This window comes from Barbus barbus, assembly GCF_936440315.1.
Source record: "Barbus barbus genome assembly, chromosome: 46".
Lineage (NCBI taxonomy): Eukaryota > Metazoa > Chordata > Actinopteri > Cypriniformes > Cyprinidae > Barbus > Barbus barbus.
Genome location: NC_136724.1, coordinates 16,350,462 through 16,372,603, shown reverse-complemented (window position 1 = coordinate 16,372,603; position 22,142 = coordinate 16,350,462). Strand labels below are relative to the sequence as shown.

At 36.5% G+C, this 22,142-nt stretch overlaps 1 protein-coding gene across 13 annotated transcripts in view; it reads left to right on the top strand.

Moving 5' to 3' along the window:
• Positions 1–1,102: 1,102 nt before the first annotated feature.
• Positions 1,103–22,142, top strand: part of LOC306864712 (high affinity 3',5'-cyclic-AMP phosphodiesterase 7A-like) — a 29,905-nt gene continuing 8,865 nt past the window's right edge. For 3 of the 13 annotated variants that reach the window (XM_079408894.1, XM_079408891.1, XM_079408902.1), the window contains exons 1-2: positions 7,192–7,300; positions 20,528–20,588. In XM_079408894.1, the coding sequence (XP_079265020.1) occupies positions 20,582–20,588 (7 nt within the window). In that variant the 5' untranslated portion in view covers positions 7,192–7,300; positions 20,528–20,581. Of the gene's footprint in view, positions 2,179–7,181; positions 7,301–12,097; positions 12,294–20,527; positions 20,589–22,142 lie in introns of those variants that run through there. The other 10 variants (XM_079408898.1, XM_079408896.1, XM_079408897.1 and 7 more) reach the window with 9 other exon arrangements.

The window sequence follows — 22,142 nt, the reverse complement described above, 5'->3', positions numbered from 1 at the left end:
ATGAATTTCAGTTAGTAAACCTAAGTGTATATTTTTTTTCACATTAACATTTTTGTTGAAACTGTAACAGACCATAAGCCTTAGTTCATGATTATGACTTGCGTTTTCATGCAAATTGTACCTCAGCACACAATGTGATACTTAGAGACTGCTGTTGACTGTGTTGTCATGCAATTATCTGGTAATGCCTGACAACATGCTTATTGTTTAAACTTACAAAGATATCTGTGATACGCTTATGTCTTAAGCAAACAAACACTCTAAAGGCAAAACTGGAAGAAAGAAACGAGCTCATGTGTATGTGTAATATACTAAGTGTAATCACACACACAAAAGAAAAAATATTTCTCCTCTTAACCCTGGCATTTTATATTACGAACATTGTTGGCTTTTTGACAAATTGCTTTTGTTCCTCTTTGTAAGCCTCTTTGTATAAGAGTGTCTGCTAAATGTGTAAATCACATGGATCTGGCCTACAGCGACGATAACATGAACATTACATTTCACTGGATTTTATTGATTGCCAGGTCTCTTTACCCTGCTAAAAAAAAATCACCTTAAACCAGCATATGATGGTTTGGTGGTCTTTAGGTGGTCACTCAGCATGGTTTTAGAAGGGTTTAGGAAACCTAAGTCGTTGGTCTGGTCAAACAGCAAACCAGCTGAACAATTTAAGCGAGCTGAAGGTATTTCTGCAGGGTCCTTAAAAAATGAGAAAGGAAGAAACTATGAAGAGTGAAATGTTCTTTTTCAAAAAGAAAAAAAAACACCTTTACTCATAGGTTTTATTATTGAGAGAAGTTAACAATGGCTCATTGCTCACGAATAACTGGATGACTCATACCAAAAAAAGGTAATCACTGGCAATGATGTAGACCGGCTGTAGGGCAAACCCCGTTATAGTGGAATACCCTTGCTGAGGTCCGTACAGTCAGTGAACGAGTGCATAAATCAGTCTTGAAAGCAGCGCCAATGAGATTCGCCGTTTCTAAACCACTGTACGATGTTATCCAATGGGAACGGGCGTTACATGAACTGCTGCGCGCCTATTGGCTCAGAGAGACGAGGACGTTTTGTGAACGCTTTCTTGTACGACCCCATCTCTTTCGCAGGTGGTGCATGTACAGAAACAGCTTGCAATGTTCAGGACTAACTGAGACTGTCGTACGTAATAAGCGTAATTTATTTCCCGTTTTGCGTTTTCTTTTTGACACTGACCGAACAGCATGTGCCAACACACGCACGGCGTGGTCGCGGGGCGTGTTTTTAGTTCACCAAGGCCACTTTATTCTGGTTAATATACAGTGCTGCATTGAGTGTGTGTTGAATTACGGGTGCTATCTGTGTGTCTGCATTGAGAAAAAATGAGAGAGGGAGAATAAATGTTCATGCAGCGCAGAGCTTGAATGAAATCCGTCGCTAAACGGATACAAGTTCACGTAACGTTACAATATCTTTATATATTCGCCGGATCTCTCCGTTTTCTCCTCCAAGCATCGGCATCGGGGTTTGAAGTGGTCATGCCTTTTGTTTTAATTTGGGAGACGAGACTGCGGAGCCATTTGCACGACGATGATGATGATGATTCACGACTGGAGGGAGTTTAAAAAATGAGGAAGCATTTTTTTCTAAAGATACTAAAAAGATAGAGGAGAGGCCTCGTCGTCCCGCAGGCCGTGGTCTTTGCATGGAAATAGGGAGAAGAAAGGAAGAAAAAACGAGCCTGATGAATAAAAATCGAGTGAAATGGAGCACGAGACACGCGCGTGGGGAAATATGGACCATATCAGTAACGACGGCGGTGTGCGCGAGAACCAGATCGATCCGAACAAAATGAAGCACTTCGCCTCTTGAGCATTTAAACTGATATTTTTTTATTTGCAATTTAAAAAAGGGGATTCCCGTGCTTTTTGAGAGTTGCAAACAGCGCTCAAGTTCCATGCAAGTTCTCTTCTCCGCCTTCTTTAGATTATTTTACTACTTTTTTTTCGGCGGATTTGAATTATTTTTGATCCAGATCCATAGCGTTGATATTATTCAATGGAATTATGTTATCAGTTACCGGTTTTGCCTCTAGACAGGCCGGTTCCCAAACATGTTCTCAGCCGGAGGGGAGCCATTAGTTTCAGCTCCAGTTCCTCTTTATTCGGAGCCCCCGACCCGAGGCAGCTGTCACAGGTAAAGAACAAAACATTCTGGCTGTGTGTCAAAACCTCTCGAGCTGCCTACCTAGAGAATCAGACGCGCGTTCCGAACGTTGGTTCGAATCATTTCGGAGCATCTGAACTATTCGAATGTTCGGAACGCTCGAATGTTGCTCAATTTTGCCTGCTGTAGAAAGGTTTGATTCCGATTTAGTAGGATGATTTATCAATCTAGACTGCTCTATAGATTTAGTACATTTGAAGAAATGGATGGATAAAGGAAATGTAGCCTAATTCAAGTTGCTTTTACTGCTCTGTTATCAAATTACTTTTTATTGAATAACATATTTCATTCATTTGTTTATTTATTTTAAAGAACACCGCAACAAAATTCTTAATGTGTATGTTTAACTATTAGTTGCCATATGAACTATTCAGTAACCACAAGTCTTGGGTATCATAAGTAGGACCTACAGCATTACTGCGAAAGTGATAAGCGAGTCTGTTTAATTCAGCAGCCATTCAGACTGATTAGTGCTTTTGGTTCACTAAAACGAACGGGATCGTAAGAGTAATTTTTTTGGGGAATCGGGTTACTGTATGCTTCGTGATGTAGATTCAGACTGTTTTAGCAAAGTATACACATTCGTGCATTAACGAAACCGAACCTCTTAAAATCTTCTAGTACCGGTATTTTTTATTAATGAAACCGATTCTTGGTTCTCAGCCCTACTAGGTAGGCAGCACACAAGGCTTTGAGACGAGGCCCAATTTCTGTCCATGCTCAATTATTCTTGTGCTTGTTCAGGGTCTTGATTTATTTACTCAGAAGTCCCCAAGTGTCAGGGCTTGACGAGAGAGCGTTATTTTCCCTAATTGTCTGTTGTCGCTGTCATACTGCGGTGTTGGCAACACAAAATATGTTTTGTTGTCCCTTTGGGCCACATGCTGACAGTCTTTTCAGGCTGAAAGTGTGTCACTCTCCCCCTCTCACACACACACACACACACATTCGATGTTTGAATTTGTTGGGGTTTCTCTTGGACAGCCCTCTTGCAACTTGTTACTCAGTGTCCTTTGGGGAGATTTTAGGTGTTTCTCTGCTACTCTAACAAGCTGAATGATTCATCTGGTGCTTTTAACCCTGTAAGCCTGACATGTGAATGAATACTCAGAAAAGAATATACGTTTATTGAACCCTTTTTTAACAACTTTATATGTTTTGTATAACATTTGATGCATCAGGCTTTGTATGTGTGTGTGTGTATATATATATATATATATATATATATATATATATATATATATATATATGACGCATGCATGCATGCATGCATATATATAGTGAGAATATGGAGCTCACATTTGTGAAAGAAAAATACCTCAGAGATCCAAACTGAACAAAATGATGCAATTTGGTGCAGATGTTATTTATATGGACAAAAAGATAGAATTTTGGTGGCTTGTAATGTAAATAAGTGAATTTTTATGACAGTATAGCAGACTGCTTACACAATGCTTATAAATATCAGTTGTCACTAGTTTTATGATTGAAACTCATTAGTTTTTATTGTGGGGTCATAACACATAATGCAGTGCAATACAATGATGATGCAATAAAGATGTGCATTGTGCAAATGAACGTTCCTGAAAAGCCTGTTGTATCATGTTTCATAAACACATTTTAACATGATTTGTCTAAAAAACAATATAGATGGTCAGGTAAATCTACTAAGTGATATGTAAGAATTGTACATCTTTAAATAGTACTAACAATATTACAAAAGCTGTATGTTTACTTTAAAAATCATTAAAGATTTCGCAACATAAAGGGGGATATTTTTTAAATTATACTAAAATGTATTTTACTTGCTAAGAAATTAATTCAGAAAATGTAGATGTGTGTGTGCAACAGGTTTTTCAGCTGTTTTGATCATGTTCATAATTGATAGGCTTTAGTAATTCATATATGATACAGTAAGGGTTAAGTAGCATTGCATCTCTTTCAACCATGTTGAAATGGATACAAAGTGTTGAATGCTTTTTAAAATAAATATAAAGTGATGAAGCAGTAAAACAGTTGCTTGCACTGAGTAATATAATGCTTTCATGTGCTATCGAGTATAAAGGCGGTGCATACACTTTTAAGATGAACTGTAATCTGTCGTTGGCACGGACTGAATCTTTAATGAGAGAACGCATATCTCCAGGTCAAAGAATTGTCACTCACTGTACTTGATAAAGTGCATGATAAATTTACTAGTCTTGCAGCAAGCTCACACAGTGAGAGATAACATGCTTAGCTAGTGAAAGAAGCCCTGCTGGGCTTCGAGGCCCAGAATTTAAGATGTAGTCTGTCAATAATAAGGGTCATGTCACCAAGAAACCGCTTGTATTGAGAGTTAGATTAGATAACCCTTCTGTCCAGTGATTAAACTGCCCCTGGTTGTTTGAGTCTACCATGCTATCAGCATCTCTTAAGTCAATCATATGCAAATGTATTTGGCTACTGCTTTTCTAGTCAAACTAGTGATTGCTGATTGGTTGGAATTGTTATAAAGAACAACAATAACCGCATTCGCATTGCATCATAGGTTTTCTGACTCGCTCTCCATCCTAACAGGTGTTCTGCCAGCGGAATAATTGTTTCCCTTGGTTTTTAATAAAATTTTGAGGTCCATTGGGAGTTTGACCCAGAATGCATTGAGACCTATTTGCCTCTATTAATGGCATTGCTTTGGTAAGCTTTGTGCAAAAAGCATTTGTCCCTTATCTCTGTCTGTTATGTTGCATGCATGAAAGCCCAGCAGCTACAACCGTCTTCTCTAAAAACACAATGCCTGACTAAGTGCCTCCCAGAGAGCTTGCTCTGAAACCCACCAAAGCTCTGCCTGGATTTTTGCTGGAATTTCATCTGTGGGTGGTATGTGGGATAGACCCGGAGTGGCTCTTCTTGGCCCTCAGTCTTGACAAGTCCAGGCCTTTGTGCTCCCTCCGTATGGAAGGGCAGCGTATTCGGGATTTCTGTAGTTACGAATACACTGGTCTCATTCGCCAGCCTGTTCCCAACCCAACTTGCAGTGCAGCCACTATCTATGTAAAGATGAGATCAGCCAGGTCTTGGATTTGTATGTGTAGCCCAGCTTTTCACCAAGTTAAGGTCACCATCTAGTCATGTCATATATATTCAGATTAAATGATTCTATATCTTGTTAAATTACTTGAAAATCTCAAGTGTTCTTTCCTGCGTTGATGTAGGCTTTAGTACCGTCACATTCATAAACCATGCAAGTTGCTATTCCTAGCCGTTGACAGTTTGGTTTATTTGATAGGATAGTAATGTATAGTAGAGCTGATAAAATGTAAAAACTGTAACTTGAATGCAATGTAAGTCGCTTTGGATAAAAGCGTCTGCTAAATGCATAAATGTAAATGTATAGTGCAAGATGAGTCATCAATATTTTTGCTCTGCTCATCTGAAAGACTGAAAGTGTTATAATAATATTTTATATGTATAATAAATATTTATTATCAGTAGTAGTAGTAGAAGCATACATTTTATGCAATTAAAAATAATTATAGTAGAATCAATATTAATATTATATTACTGGAATATTTGCATACACATTTAAATAAATAAAAATGTATGTGTGTGTGTATAATGTATAAATATATATTTATATATACAGCTATAATGTTAATATTGTCATTGTAAATGGCAATATGTACATATTTATGTATATATTTAATGTATTATTATTGTATTTTAAAGGTGTAATTATTATTCCTATTAGAAATATGATTTGTTTTTGTTTTGTTTTATGCAAATAATAATAGAATATTAATATTAACATTGTAAATGTATTTATATACACAATATATATTTAGTGTATTACTATTAATATTTTATGCAAACAACAGTAATACATTTTAATATTATAATTGTAAATATTTTTAGTGTCCATATTTGTGTATATGTGTGTGTGAATGTGTATGTATGTATGTGTGTGTATATATATATATATGGTTATATATAATATAATAAAAAAAAAAAATATATATATATATATATATTAAAAATATGTATGTCTGCTAAAGTTTTTTTTTTTTTAGAAGAATGCCAGCATATAAATGTCTTCAGAGCCAACAGACATAGACTAAAAGCTAGACAGCTCCAATTTTGTTTTTCATGGTTTTAAAGCGGTTTGCTATGATGTGCCATTCAAATAGAATATCGTTGAACCACAGTTTTTGCTAAAATTAAGAATGGTTTCTGCACAGTTGTTGATAAGAGAAAGTGTTTTAACATCTCCATGCATCAGCTATATAGCACACCGTTCAACAGATTGCTGTATGTCACAAACAGCGCCTCAGAGTTGGAGCAGTAGCGTTTTAGACGGTTATACACACACTTTGCAGGCTCATAGAGGCAGGGCAATTATCTTTTTGTAAACACTGAATTTTTGTGTTCGTACAGTCATAAAACATAAGTGACTGTTGCAACGTTTGTGTGTGTGTGTGTGTAGGTGCCCCTCGCTGTGTTTGTTAGGCTACCATTGCAGAGGGAGGTAGTTAAGCATGTGCCTGGACTCTGGGGGCAGTGGTTTGGGCTGCAGCCAACACCACAGATGGCCAGGATCTCTCGCTCTCTATCGTCATTCTTCTCTTCACTCTTTTTCCCCTCTCAACTTCTCCCACACTTGTTTTTCTCAAACATGCTTTTTGTAAACCAACGAATGGCTTCCCAAAAACAAGGGTGTTGATTTTAGCAGGGTTACACGTACATGCGGCCCAAACACACTTGAAAAAACAAAGACCAGGGATTGGAAAAACGCCACTCGCATTGTGTTTAGTAATTGCAATGTGTTTTCAAGGATCCCAATAACATGTCAGATTATGCCGTACTTTCTAGCAGGTTAAGGCAGTTGCCGTGTCTCTGATGTGCCTGTGCTCGTGATTCACACACTTATTCATGTGCTGCATTACTTAACTGCGTCAATGACTTATCAGCAGCTCGACAGCATGTTTTTGCCATTTAGGCAGAGCAGCCCGTTCCCGAGCGGCATGTGAAGCATTGCGGTCCTCCGGTGTGTCCGCCATATCTGTGGGCTCTCGCTGACACCGTTGGCAGCTAGTTTGCGAGTGGAGAGCCAAAGGTACATCACATCATTGTGTGTGTGTGTGGATGGAAGGCCGACATGCATGCTTGAATTGCATTTGTTGGAGGTCATATCAGCCGTGTTTGGTGGTGCAGACAGGGCGAGGAGGAGTTTTTTTTTTTTTTTTGGAGTTTGTTTATCTCACTCATTCGATTTAAAGGTTTTTTTTGTGGTGTGTTGTTGAGACTGACGTAGTTTCAGGATGTGGTAAGAATGTCGAGGGAGCTGTTCGGTTTTCAGTATTTCACAACTTGCTGCTGGTGTGTGTAAATGTGTGAGTAACCCTTGCACTGCCAAGACTGCTTTCACGTTCAGCATTAACTTTCAGTTCTGTTTGCTGCGTTTATTGTTGTTTTTGCCGTTCAGGTCAGTAGGTTTTAAAGACGGAGTTTGAATGGAGGCACATCAGGATGGTTGATCTTGTGCATTAAAGTATTGCGTTCATTTGGAAATGACGCAAATCTCCACCCTTGTTGACAGGCATTCAGTATCTCGCTTGAAAGATTTTCTTGCACCATCCTGATGTCATTTCCCTTACATATGGGCTTCTGAGATGTTTTGTTTGGGTGGCATTTTTGCACTTTAAGCACGTTGTAACCTACTTTTTTGTGTAATTCTTATTCATGATGCTACTCAAAAAATGTAGTGATTATTTTTTTTGTCTAGATATAATTAGATTTATTTTATTTCAATTTTTTTTATATATCTGTATAAAATATTTAAATTACATGAAAAATATATAGATTACATACAATAAGGTTGATATTATTTGATTAATTTATAAAAAAAATATTATTTGATTTGGATGGATTTTCAGGTGGCATTTCTGCAAAAATGATCCCTTGCATTGAGGTCTGTTTGGTTTGTCGACTTCATTGTTGGCTCAATGAAGTGACCGTTGAATGTCGTGTCACAATATAACACCGATTCACTTCCTGTCACAGTAATCCTTGTTGCACTACAAAACGGCCATCAGCAAATTGTGCTGCCATCTCGCAGTAAGGCCACCACATTTGCCATTGAGAACGATGAGTTCTGTTGCACAACCTGTTGAGAAGTTTAACTGTAGGAGAAACCACAGCTTTGACACAGTTTACTGGTATTGCTTAATAGTTCATGCAAAAATGTCAGCATTGACTCACCTTCATGTTTTTCCAAACCTCTATGACTTGAGTCATACAGGTTTGGAACAATCTGAAGAAACTGAATATAGTGCAGTGCACTTAACTAATACGTTGCACACAAGAAGATATTGTGAAAACAATGTTTTAGCTGTTTTTGTCTACACAATGAATGTCATTGGGCCCAAAACAACTTTGGATCCCATAGACATTCAAAAATAAATTAGTAAGAAAGTCATACAGGTTTGGAACCACATGAAGAAAGAAAAGAAAGCGCAGGTGTACTTAAGTAATAAGTTCGTTTATATTGCGACCTGACCGACTCTATAACCTGTGCAGTAAAAACAGCGTTTATGGCTTGGCACTTACAGGAATGTGCACTACCGTTATCGAGCATCTCACAGCATGGTGCTATAACTCATGAGGACGATTTGAATTTATGAGCCCTCTCCGAGGCCTGTTCCTTTAATCTGAGTGAGTTTAGAAGCACAGCGTCGGATAAGGTTTAATGGGAATCTGTCTGGCTTCCTTTTTTGTTTGCTTGTTCTGTCATGAACTCACTCCCTTTTTTTTCTTGCCTGCAATTAGACAAAAGGAAGAAATAAGTTGGAGCTTGACTATAAGCTGACCGTTATCGCTTTCAAAAAAAAAAAAAAAAAACGCAGATATGTGCTTAGAGGAATGAATGCTGCAACCCTGCAGCACACCCGACCTGAGATCACCTTATTGAGCTGGCCTTTGTTGCATTTCATACTAAGTCAAGTTGGATCAATATGAAATAAAACGCCTGTTTTTTTATTTTTGAACATATATCAGCAAGAAAAAAAGGATTCCATAATAAGACTTTTAGGGACTCCTTTTAGGGAACTTGGAAAGGCTTTATGGCCAAAACATGAGGAGGATTTCATTCAGTTTGAGTCATAAAATCTTTTACAGAAGACACACATGTATAACATAATATTTTTGGGTGAACTATTCCTTTAACGATAATAAAACAACAAAACGCAAAGAGAAAAATCACTATTCTTGACTGAAGAACTTTAATGCAGTTGCTTTAGGAATCAGTCTATATAGTGTTTTATTTTTCTATTTGTTCTTGAATGCTCCTGCTAAATACACATATTGTACCTTTTAAATAAAGCACTGTTTGTTTTATTTGTATATGTGAGCCTGGACCTCAAAACCAGTCTTAAGTCGCATGGGTATATTTGTAGCAATAGCCAAAAATACATTGTATGGTTCAAAATTATAGATTTTTCTTTTATGCCAAAAATCATTACGATATTAAGTAAAGATCATGTCCATGAAGATATTTTCTAAATTTCCTACCGTAAATATATCAAAACTTCATTTTTGATTGGTAATATTCTCAATATTTAGATTTTTTTGCACCCTCAGATTCCAGATTTTCAAATAGTTGTATCTCAGCCAAATATTGTCCTATCCTAACAAACCATACATCAATGGAAAGCTTTATTCAGCTTTCAGATGACGTATAAATCTCAGTTTCGAAAAAATTTACCCTTAAGACTGGTTTTGTGGTCCATGGTCACATATGTAGTTGTAATGTGTATACTTGTTCTTATTTTTTAATAACAAAGATAAAATAATGACAGGTTTTTAAATGTAAAATATAATTTCTTTTTTTCTTTTTATATAAAAAAAGTGACTCAGGCAATACTTTGAGATTCACTCTATGCAATTTCACAAGTTGGCCACCCAAAAAGCATCTCAGACTGCAAAGTTGTAAATGTGGTGCTGATAAGAGCTGATTCTGGTATTTGGTCCAAACCCTGATCTGTAGCAACTGTAAGCAGACTTCATGCTGGCAGACCTTGGACGAGTATCAAACAGATCACTCAGAAATGTTGAAAGTTATTTTTCTGTCCGAACAGGCTGTATTACATTGACAAAATGAGGCTTAGTTGAAGCCCCTGACTCCCCTCATGACGTGCTGTCAAGGATTTTTGTTTGGACCCGGCCTGAGAGCCGAGAGCATGGGGTCAGGAACAGGAGCCTCATGAGGACCACGTCATGCTCTCCATCATTACACTTCCTGTGTTTGACTCAGGAATCCACAGCTGCGATGGCCCCTCTCTCAGACGTTAATCTCTCGAATGCAAATACGCAGATCGTCAGCTGTGCTGTTTATTAGACATGTGACCCAGCGTGCAACTCCCAACTCCCAGCGTGTCATTGATCTCACATTTACATGAGTGCCAGTAAGTCTGTACTGGGAGAAACATTCAAAGCAGAGAGGATGGTGTGTTTTGGGCACAGCGGTGGGGTTTTCCCAGACTGTAAGCGAAGATGTTTAAATAGGAATGCTATGTGATTGTGGTGCTGATTCCACACATGATATTGGCAGGTTCGAATATGGCTCGCTTCTGCGAAATGGGGCTGTTAGTGTTTTTGAGTTGTGAGAATAGTCTGTTTTCTGTGACTGTGGTTTGCGGGGGTTCGGCTCATCCAACTTGCCGATCTTCTATTTATGGAAATGCTTCTCCGCAGATAGATGCGGTGATGTCACTGCAAAGAGAGGCCAACTTTGGTCTGAGAGAGGGAGCTTGTGCTACACCTGTTCCTAAAATGAGTCCAAGCCCCGCTTAAAACCTGAAAATATAAATCATTATGCTTTTGGCTTGTGAAAATTGCGCTATTCTTTATTAAAGTCCAAATGAAATGGTGTTTGCAACAAATTTTATTTGTGTAATGTGAATATTGTGCTAAAAAAGTTGGTTTTGCTTTTATTTATTTATTTATTTGTGTATATATATATGTTTTTTTTGGAGGCAAGGGGTTGAAAAATAGACCCGAAAAATCATTTTAGAGTTGGAGCATGTTAGTTTATTTTGATGAAAAATTTTGGGAACCTACGTTTTCTTTAGAATAATGTGCACTGATTATTCTTATTAAACCATGAGAATTTGTTAAAGTTATGATTTAATGCTAATTTTAATCATTACAGTTAATTAAATTAATGCAAATATAATTGTTTGCAGAACAATGCAGCCTGTTATTTGATGGACTGTGACTTAATATTGTGTAAAATTGCAAGTTTGCATTATCATAGTGGTGAATATGATCAAGTATTTTAAAATATTCAAAATATTTATAATATATATAAAGATATTCATCATAATAGCTTATACAATGTAAAAACATTCTAAATATTTTAACACATTTATATACTGTATATGGAGTTATATTGACTGAATGTTAAAAAAAACAAGTAAAAAAATAATCTTGCTCCAAATAGATCCTTGAACCAGATTCTTATGAGAAGTGAGTCCTTGAGGTCACAAAACCGCAAATTAAAAATAAATATGCTTCATGATAGCAAGCACACATCTTTGATTACAAGGCGGCAGAGAAGCTGACAGTGTTTTATTTAGAAAATAAAGCACACAGTCTGCTCTCTGCACTGCTGATAAGGAGACTCTTAACATACTCTCTCCTCCTGCCAGCCCCTTCCACCATGTGCGTCAATGGCACTGCTGGTCTGGTTGGCTGTTGCTAGGTGGCTGTGTGTGAGTGTGTGTATGAGAGAGAGAGAAAGAGAGAGAGACATTTAGGTCTAACACGGGCAGCTCGTTTAAGTGTGTGTGCGTTTGTGTGTACAACTAAGACAGCTGCACTAAGCACAGCACGCATTCTGTCTGGGCCTTGAGCTGGTCTCCGGCCATCTACAGTCGCGCACACACGCAAACACACATACGCAAATCCATACACCCACATACTGACATACACTGTAACACCTGCACACAAACTGACACCGAGACTATGATCCACAGTTTTCGCAAGGTCCAATGGGAATAGCTCTGATTTGGTCTATAATCACAATTCTTGTCAGATGGATTTTTTCTAAGGTAGGTTTCGGTGGATTTCCTAGTTGGCTCTGCGTTTATTACGCGATAACCCTTAACAACTGTTCTCCATATGTTTTGGAGAGAAAACTAACTCTGTTAATAGGCTGAACACTTTGTCTTGTGGATCAAGATCAGATACAGATAGTGACTTACAGATAACTTGACTTGGAAAGTTGCTCACGTGGGGCTTGCTGATCAAGTAGAGATTATGAGTAAGCGAGGAAACCCCACCGAACCGCATACAGACCCGCTTGACATGGCTCAAACCATAGCAGTCACCTTGGAAGAGTGAATGAATTTTCCATTCGGTTATGTTCAATATTTGAGTTGTAAAACGTCTTACACTTGCTTTCGTCTTTGTGAACATCTGGTGTGGACTAATCAAACGGTTTATGGTTTAATTCTGATATGGTAAAATGCATTCTTTTGTTTCAGAGATAAACACAGAAGAGACAATATACATTTTGTGAAATATATTTATTAAAATTATAAACTTTAACGTTGTGATCTTTTCTTCTGTATTATGATATCTTAATGAAACGGATTATCGGAAAAGAGAAAAAAATGTGGTTTTCTATGTCGGTTTTTGAGTGGATGGAGGCAGACCTTAATGCCATTAAACGGAAGTTGCGACAGGTCTTTTTTACTGTATTGTGGTCCAAATTGAACAGATTATTGAAAAAAACTGTAGGATGGGGGCTCAGTTATCCATTGATTGCTGATCGATTTATTTTGTTAAAAATTAAACGCATTAATCATTTAAAATAAGATCAATAGCCATCCAACCCCCCTAAATAAATTTACCAGATAAATTCCTTGATTTACACCAAAAAAGTCTTTTGAGACTTTGCCTCAACAGATCATGAGATTGGATAATGGAATTGACCAGCGAACCGATCACACACCATCTCAAAGGTTATTTTTATTTAATTTAATTTTTAAGATTTCTTTTTGGGTGTTTTTTGCCTTTATTAGGATAGGACAGTATGTAGGCAGGAAGCAAAGTGGGAGGGAGAGAGAGAGGGGGGCGGGATCGGGAAATGTCCACAAGCCGGGACTCGAACTTGGGACACCCAAAGCGCAACGGCACTATATGTCGCCACGCTGCCCAAGAGACTTTTGGCGCCAACCTCAAATGTTATTTTGAAATGCCTGAACCAAAGTCTGTTATCAAAAAGATTTGGTAAAATCTCCTTCCATGTTTTGCACGTTTGTGTACCCAAACCTCGAATCGTCCGAAAGCTAGATAATATTACATCGTTTGTTATTGATCTGCCCGCTGTGAGGTACAAGTAATTTGTTATGTAGGAAAAAAACTAACTGATTGCAGCAACTTCTATTGTAGTATTGATACTTTGGGCCAGTTTTCCAGGAAGTGACGATTTTATCCTTGAACATATGGGTTAGAAACAGTGCTTTATTTGCAGATGTTTTATGCAATATTCTAATTTTGCACACAAGTTAAATTCACAACTTTGGAAGGAAATGAAGCTAATAACATGCAAATAGAAAATAGCAGCATATCTCCTACCCATTGTGCATTGGATTGATTTGATGGATACTTTTCAATGAAAAGTCTAATTCTCTCTGCTCTGTTTCACGTTAACATATTTGAAATGATTTTCCATTTTATATTCTGTTGAAAATCTTGGCTGGCTTTGGCTATGGCAGGTTGACTAGCCGAAGTATGAATTTGAACCTCTCAGTTTTTGCAGTCAAGTCTCATGTAGTTACATCTCAATTTATAGACATTCACCAATGTTGTTCTCGTCCCAGTGATTATTCAAATAAATTAAAAGTTCATCTTGAAATGTTGTTTTTGTCAGGCAGTCCATGCGGTAAACGAAGAGGAACAAAGTGCTGAATAATTTTCCCACGGCCTTTTCCTGGATTAGTTTAAAGGAAGTGGTGGTGGTGTTTTCTTCTGTTTGAAGGCCTCAGTCGAACCTCCAGCGGGAGACGGCAGTGCAGTGTGGAATGGAGTCCGCTGTGGTTGTGACGTGTTACTGTGAAGTCTCTTGGTGAATTGATTGGGCTCCATCCCTCTTCACACAAGCCCTTAACTTGTTTCGCATCCAAACGCTGTGTCAATAATTGGCTTGTAGGCCTGCTAACTTGTTCAAAAGCATTGCTCAAATTCCTCAAGAGCTTCATAAAAGGTGGCAATCGTGCCTTTTACTACCATCAAAGCAGTCCTTAGGTTTGCTGTAGCAAGAAATACATACATTTAATCAGCATTTGGACATATTGAGTTGATAAACAGTGGTAATCAGGTGGAGTAAGTGGCATAAAGGTTGTATGAAAACTTCCAAGGAATAGGAATCACTAAACTTGTCTTGGTTATCATAGTTCCTCTGAGTAAGGCACTTTACATCAGGTTTTCCCAGTGGTGCTGTTCCTGAAGTTGGTGTACTGCAGGTAGTCTTTGGGATTGAATCTTGAGGATTTCAGATTCTCCTTGAATAATTTGATTAAAGTCACGATTAAATGGAAGTTGCAACAGATCCTTTCTTCTCTATTTTGGGTTATTGAGAAATTGTATCCATTGGTTGTTGATTGGATTTTAAGGTGTTGGTGCACTCCAAATTGAATGAGAGGTTGCAGTTGATATAAAAAAGGGGTGGGGTTTAAACAGCCTTAAATGATTGGAGAAATATGCCATAAATCATTAGAAAGAAGTCTGATGTTTCACCAGAAATTCAAAAAGTATTATAAAGTTAATTTATAATATAAATGTTTAATTCATTATATTTATTTATGATTATCTAATTATATTGATATCTATTAAATTACATATCTATTATCAGCTAATACCAATAAGTAAAAAAAAAAAAAGTCTGATAACTGACACGCTCCATTACAAATCTTTACAGTGACAGTGATTCAAACAATGCTGAAAGTGTAGATGGAGCTCCCTAAAAATGGCATATGTCAAACATTTGACAGCTACATATTAAAACTACGTAAATGGTGACAGCAGTTGTTTGTCCTCATTGTGAAACCTAACGTATCACAATGGTCCATCTTGTAAACAGAGTTAACACACCCAGGATTCATTCTAGAGATAAAATATGAAATGTTTTGCTTTTGTCATTGTAGATAGATGTTCTGACATTTTATTTTTTGACTGCTTGTTCAGTCATGAGCATGTGCTGTGTTTTATTATGATTAGATGAAGCCATTCATTTGCATTGTAAATGCCTGGTATCATGGTGAAGTAGGTGTGATACATGCATTTTTGAGACGCGAGATGTTGATCGTCTAAATAGTTTAGCTGAACGTGATGTCCCAATGAGGTATTTAAGAAACCTCAGTGAACGTCACATAAAAGAATGAATTGTTGAACAAACTAGCTGGATGGGTTTGAGTTTCAGGTTCACCTGAGGCTATGGAGAGTCTTGTGTCAGACAGACGCAACAGTGTTTAGACTACTAAGAAACTTTTGACCAATTATAAATGAGACCGAACATAATCCGGTTAGATTTTTGTGGCTAAAACGTGCTCTTAAATACATATTTTAGAGAAACTGTAAAAATAAACAGTAACTGTAGTAGTACTGCTACTTCATCTGTCTGTAGTGCATTGGATTATTCAATATTTTGACTAATACATTTTTTAACACATTCTTTAAATTTATACTTTAAACTAAGTCTAGCATTTTCTTCTCCATTTAACGCCATTTTACTAATTTTCCACTGTGTTTCGAAGTGAAAGTTAGTCTGGGTTTGGCTTTGGCTAGGTGACTAGGCTAAATAAGGAGTCGAACCTCCATATTTTGTTAAGTCTCATGTAGTTAAAGTAAGTCTTGAATAATACACATCCACCCATGTTGGTCTGGTCTTACTACTTGTACTGCTAGAGCTTGTACCTTTTTAATCCTTTACAGAGGAATAAAATGTAGACCTATGGTATTGTTATGCATCTTCGCAGTTAATTGTCACAAATACTTGTTTTCGAGTATATATTTTTGCCCAAAAAAGGTACACTGTAAGCTGCAATATGTACACCTGAATATTATTAGTATTTTAAACTCCTTAATGCACTCATTTTTGCTAAGTAGTTATAAATTATTTATTAATGTTGGTATACTTTACAATTATTCTGGTATTCTGATGTTACTCATTTTAAATGTGGTGGTGTTTTTTTTGTTTTTTTTTAATTGAGTTAGTCATTAAACTGTTCCCCAAAAATTATTTGCAGTTTGTTGTGGATAAAAGTTTCCATGAAAGGCTGAGTAAAAACTGACGTTTGTTTTTGTCTGTTGTGAGCTGAATTCAGCGAACTGTTTTGCTATAAATTTAAAATCAGCTTACTTTATTTTTTGATAATTTCTGCTGAACTCCCAATTTATTATTATTATTATTTTTTGTTTGGGCCTCTAGCCACCTCTCTGAAAGTCAGCAAAACAGCACAGACCTTTTTGCTGGCGCAAAGCGGAGTTGGTCTCTCCAAGAAATTCAACTCCTCAGTTCCTGCTCGTGTCCGGCTGCGCTGATGCCGCTCGTGTGCTGAGCCCATATGCGCACGGCTGGGTGGTTTGTCATGCCCCGCTCAGCTCCCTGGAAATTACTGAAACGCAAAAACGCCAAGTAATGTGTGTAAACACTGAGTTTGTTGATACTAAAATACTGTCGCAGCAATAGCGGATGACTCGAGTCTCATTTTTCACTGGCTTGATGGTAGTTATTACAGATAGCGGATGTCAAAATGTCATATGAGGGTTACTGCAAGGTGCAGTTGTTTTTGTAGCCTGTATATTCACTTAGCAGTTTTACAGTTTATCTGTTCCACTGGTTAATAACTTAACACAAAGCACTGCCATCAGTTAAAGCCTGTTTGCAAGGCCTGTTCTCAAACTGCAGACTGGCCTCCAGCAACATTAATACCCTGACCGAATAATGCCTGCCTGCAGATTACTAAACCCTCTGTCTTTCATTTTTAATAAATGCACTTGCCACAGGATCACATGAGCGACGAGCGTATTGTACTAAAATCATCTTTGTAGTTGCTTCTCACAGTCGTGTTTAGGGATTTTAATAGTGATGGCTAGATGAAATTGGTGTGATTTGGTTACATCTTTTGAAATACAACTGAATGTCCATTAGCTTAACATTTTTGCTGTGGTATTAAATATATAGAGATAGATAGATAGATAGATAGATAGATAGATAGATAGATAGATAGTCTGTCTGAAATGACATGAAGAAACAGAACAAACTGAGACTGACTAAATCCATTTTAGGCACTTGTGTAAAAATGCTGTAAAATATGGATGCTATCAAATAGATTTTCTTTATTAATCAACTTCTATTAACTAAATTAAATCAACATTTGGTGTGACCATCCTTTGCGTTTAAAGCAGCTTTTTCCCTAGGTGCACTTGCGCATAGTTTTTCAGGTAGCTTTGCAGGTGGGTTTCTTGAAGCATCTGGAAGACATTGCCACAGTTCTTTTGGATTTAGTTTGTCTCAGTTTGTTCTGTTTCTTCATGTCATTTCAGACGGACTGGACGGTAATGAGATCAGATCTCTGTGTGGAGCATATATAAATATTTCATACATATACAGATATAAATTAAATAAATATTATATAGAGATATATTGATTTTTTTTTTTTGTGTGTATGAATGTATATATACATGTAGGTATGTATGTGTGTGTGTATATATATATATGATATAAGCTCTAATCATCAAAATTAAAACTTTTGAAATGTTTTGCTTTACATGTAATGAATCTTTAGGATATATGTAATATATATAATTTTTTTTTTAGATGCACCAGTATGTATGTATGTGTATATATATATGCACACAAAATATAAAATATATTTTAAAAAACCCCCAAAAAACAGTATTTATATAATACTTGCATTAAATATGGCAACAGTTGCTGTATGAAAAAATTGGCCCTAAAACCAGAACATAAATACAGAGATATCGTCACAAGGCTGAGATGTTCTTTGGCTATTATCACCCATCTTTAGTGACCGCCCTAGTTTTGTGCATTTGCAGTTTTATTGGGCAGAGGCTCGAGAGGGCTGTTAATGGATAAAAATCAAGTATGCAAATTGATTCAGTCCATTGACGTCAGAGACTGAATTGTATGCCATCTGGGGACACCCTGACCAGCCATCTAAAAGCTGCGCTCAAGTGCTTCTCTTTGTCTGCGTATACACAGGTTCTTTTTGGATATATGACGGCACAAGACGTGCCAGGTCTTGTGTTTTCACACCGTACCTTTCTCCGCATCATCTTCTCCAAAGGATCCCCTTGTGATTTTAAGTTCACATGGATGAGTACTTGCCAGAAACAAATAAATACAACAGCGAAAGGTGGATGTTCATCATGTCCTATTACAAAGCAGCCCTTATGCTATCGTCTAGTTGTTTTGTGCTAGCAGTGTCTGTAACATTTTAAAAAATAAGCCTGCTACCTTTAAGAAACAACGAGTATGGAAACTACGTGTTCGGCACACAAAGGCCTCTTTCGAGTGCTGCAGCCATAGAAAGCTCCGCCCACCGTTCTGGGACAGCAAATCACACTTGCATCTGCATAATGAGCAGCGGTGCGAGTGTCTGTTCTTGAATTAATCTCTGAATGGCCTGAATGGTGTGGAAGTGTAATGGAAAGGAGAGCAGATTACACTGGACAGATGATGCAGCTTAAATTCAGTGAAGCAGGCTTCTTTGCTCCAGCTTCCTCCCGCTGCTGTGAAATTGCAGTGTGAATGTATGCACTGGGGCTGGGCTGTTAACGGAGTTGAGCTCACGTTCAACCCTTCAGCATGTGAGATTGAGTTTTTAAGTCACGAATTGACCAGTCACTCAAATAAAAGGCATTTAGAGATATAGGACAACTTGCACACTCTTTTCTTTGCATGACTACTTGAATAGTTACATAAACTTGAAAAGGAGGCCTAATGATCTGATATTTGTATCAATTTAAAAAAAAAAAAAAAAAAAAAAAATATATATATATATATATATATATATATATATATATATATATATTATTTTTTTTTTTTTTATTATTATTTTTTTTTAAATAAAGGAGTGTGTTTAGAGATGCGTTATGTATTAGATAATTAGTTGTGCGTGATCATTTACCCTATTTATACAATGAGATTATCTTTGCTGTCACCTAACATTTCTTAAAAGTTCATCTTTAAAAATAACAATACTAACCATGTTAAATGTAAATATGAGCAAATAAAATATTAGCAAATATCAAAATGAATATCGTTTTAATACTGCATGTTTTAATGTTGTGATTCTTGTTTATATTTAAATGATTCAATTAAATTTATACTGTTTACTTTTTTAATTTATTTAGAGAAAATAATACTAATATTTTGATATCTGCCATTAGTCAGTTTTTATCAAATAGTATAAGTCAAATAATTATGGGATTATTCGTAACGGTCTGACTTTTAATATCTGTGCATCCCTAAATATGTTTATTAGCATATATATAGATATGTATTAATGTTGGTGTTTTTTCATACTGTACTTTTTAATATTCTGTGTATTCCTTATTTTATGTGAATTAATTTAATTTATACTGTTTTTATTTTATTTTTTTGACAAAATAATGCAGTATTTCAATATCAGTAATTTCAGTAATCAGGTTTTTATAAAATAATATAAATACAAAATAATTAATATCGGACAGACATGATATCTCTTCATACCTAAGAGTGTTCAAAGGCATATTTATATATTTTTAATCATTGTATGCTGGTGTTGTACCAAATGTTACAAAATGCTAATAAATGATTACATTTACTATGATATTTGTATTGTACGCCAAGCTACTTCAATGAATGCTTTCTCTTCTCACAAGTTGTCTTCAGGACTGTACATTCGTCTTTGGATTGTTTATCTTTGTACTTGAAAGACACTTCTATCTGTCAAGGCCCTTTTAAAAGCACATTTTTCCCTCTTAAAATCTCATTGACTCAGTTAAATAATATTTAGTATAAAAGCAATTTACAATTATTGGTTTTCATCAGAAGGTTCCAAAGAATAGAGCAAAATATGAAAAACATTTATAAAAGACAAAAGATGCACAATAGAGAACTATTATGAGCTGATTTGCTTTCTTGAATTTGTGGTGGTGATTTTTTAGCCTTATTTGAATATACACTGCTGAGCATTTGGCTTGTATATGAGTTTTTCGCACGTGTTTGTGTAAATGCAAATACTGACGTTTGTCTGCATCTCTTCCCCCGCAGAGACGTGGAGCAATCTCCTATGACAGCTCTGATCAAACCGCTCTGTATATTCGCATGCTAGGTAAGCATCATCTTCCCTGCCTAATGCACGCACGCACGCACACACAAACACACACACTCAACCTGTAAACAAATTCAGACACACGGTAGATGTACCGCTCTGCACTGGAAGTTACCAAGCGCAGCATATTATACAACAGATTGTGTAACAGAGAGGATGGAGAGCCTCAACCATCAGTCAAAAAGCCTCTGATAATCTCTTCATTACATCCACAGCTTAAGTCATTCCTCAACTGGGAATTGCTTGACGTTTCTGTGAATTTTCCTTTGATTTAATACTTATCAAGCCTCGACTCGGCCTGATTGCTGACCACATGGACCTCCAAGAGTTTTATCTGTGCCCCTTTTGACTTCATAGGACAGCACTGAAAGATCTGACTGGGCCTGATGTTTAAATGTTGCGTATGAACAAAATGCACATCGAAAAGCGTTTATTCAAGCCCATGTTGGATTAACCTAGGAATCAGTTTAGGTTTATGCTTAGTCATTGTTTTGTGTTAGGAAATTTTGATTTCAGGTGAAGTATATTTAGACATTTTACGGGAAACTAGAGCGAGTGATTAAGTGTAGTTTTATTGCAGTTTATCAGCACAGGTGAAATTTACAACCTGTATCAGTTTTTTATTTCTAGTATCGTGAAAGGCAATAGTGTCACGTGTATAGCTGGCAAAATGCAATACAACCAGTGTTTTATTACTATTTATTTATAGATATTGGTCATTATTGGATATTTATCACCTGTTGTTAGATATTTTTAATTTTTCTAATTTAAAAGAATAGTAATAGAGCGCAAAAGTTATTTAAAAAAAATCTTAAATATTTGTGTATAAATGCATATTGTTTCTATAGATGTAATTAAAAAATTAAAATGAGATATTATATATTTCACCATAGTTTTTGTCATTCGTAATGCTTCATGGTATTGTAGCTGTTTCCCTCACTTAAGCCATTAATCCTGTATCTTTGTCTTTTTGTCTGATTTTCAAATACTTTTTTTTTGCTACAGATAAAAGTTTTTAATGTTTCAGCTGGTTGGCTTGGTTCATGGCTTATGAGGCTTTAGCAAAGACTTTTAAATAAATCCTTATGGGAAAAATACTTTCAGAACCAGTGTGGCTACAAAAGTTGGCAGACTCTATTGCACTACAGTTTATATTGTTTATGGCAAAAATGTAATCCTTTGAGAGCACTTTGTCTTTAAGAGCGCATGACAAAGAGATGCCATGTGCATGCAATGTTCATTTTTTCTTGTTTTTAACAATGTTGTATTGATTTCGAATGTCAGCCGTACTTCAGCCATTATGTGAAAATAGTTATCAGTATATCATATTGGGCAGAATTTCAGTATCTGTGCATGAAACCTACATACATTTTATAAATGAGGCCTGTGATCTGTGCTGTCAGAGATTTTACACAGTGTACTAAGAACATGGTGGTTGCACATTAAATCGGTTTGACTGACATTTACCACAATTAATCGCTCCCGAATCACACTGACTGCTTTGCTTTCTGTCACTGTACCATGAATTAGCAAAACGCTAGAACATCATAACAA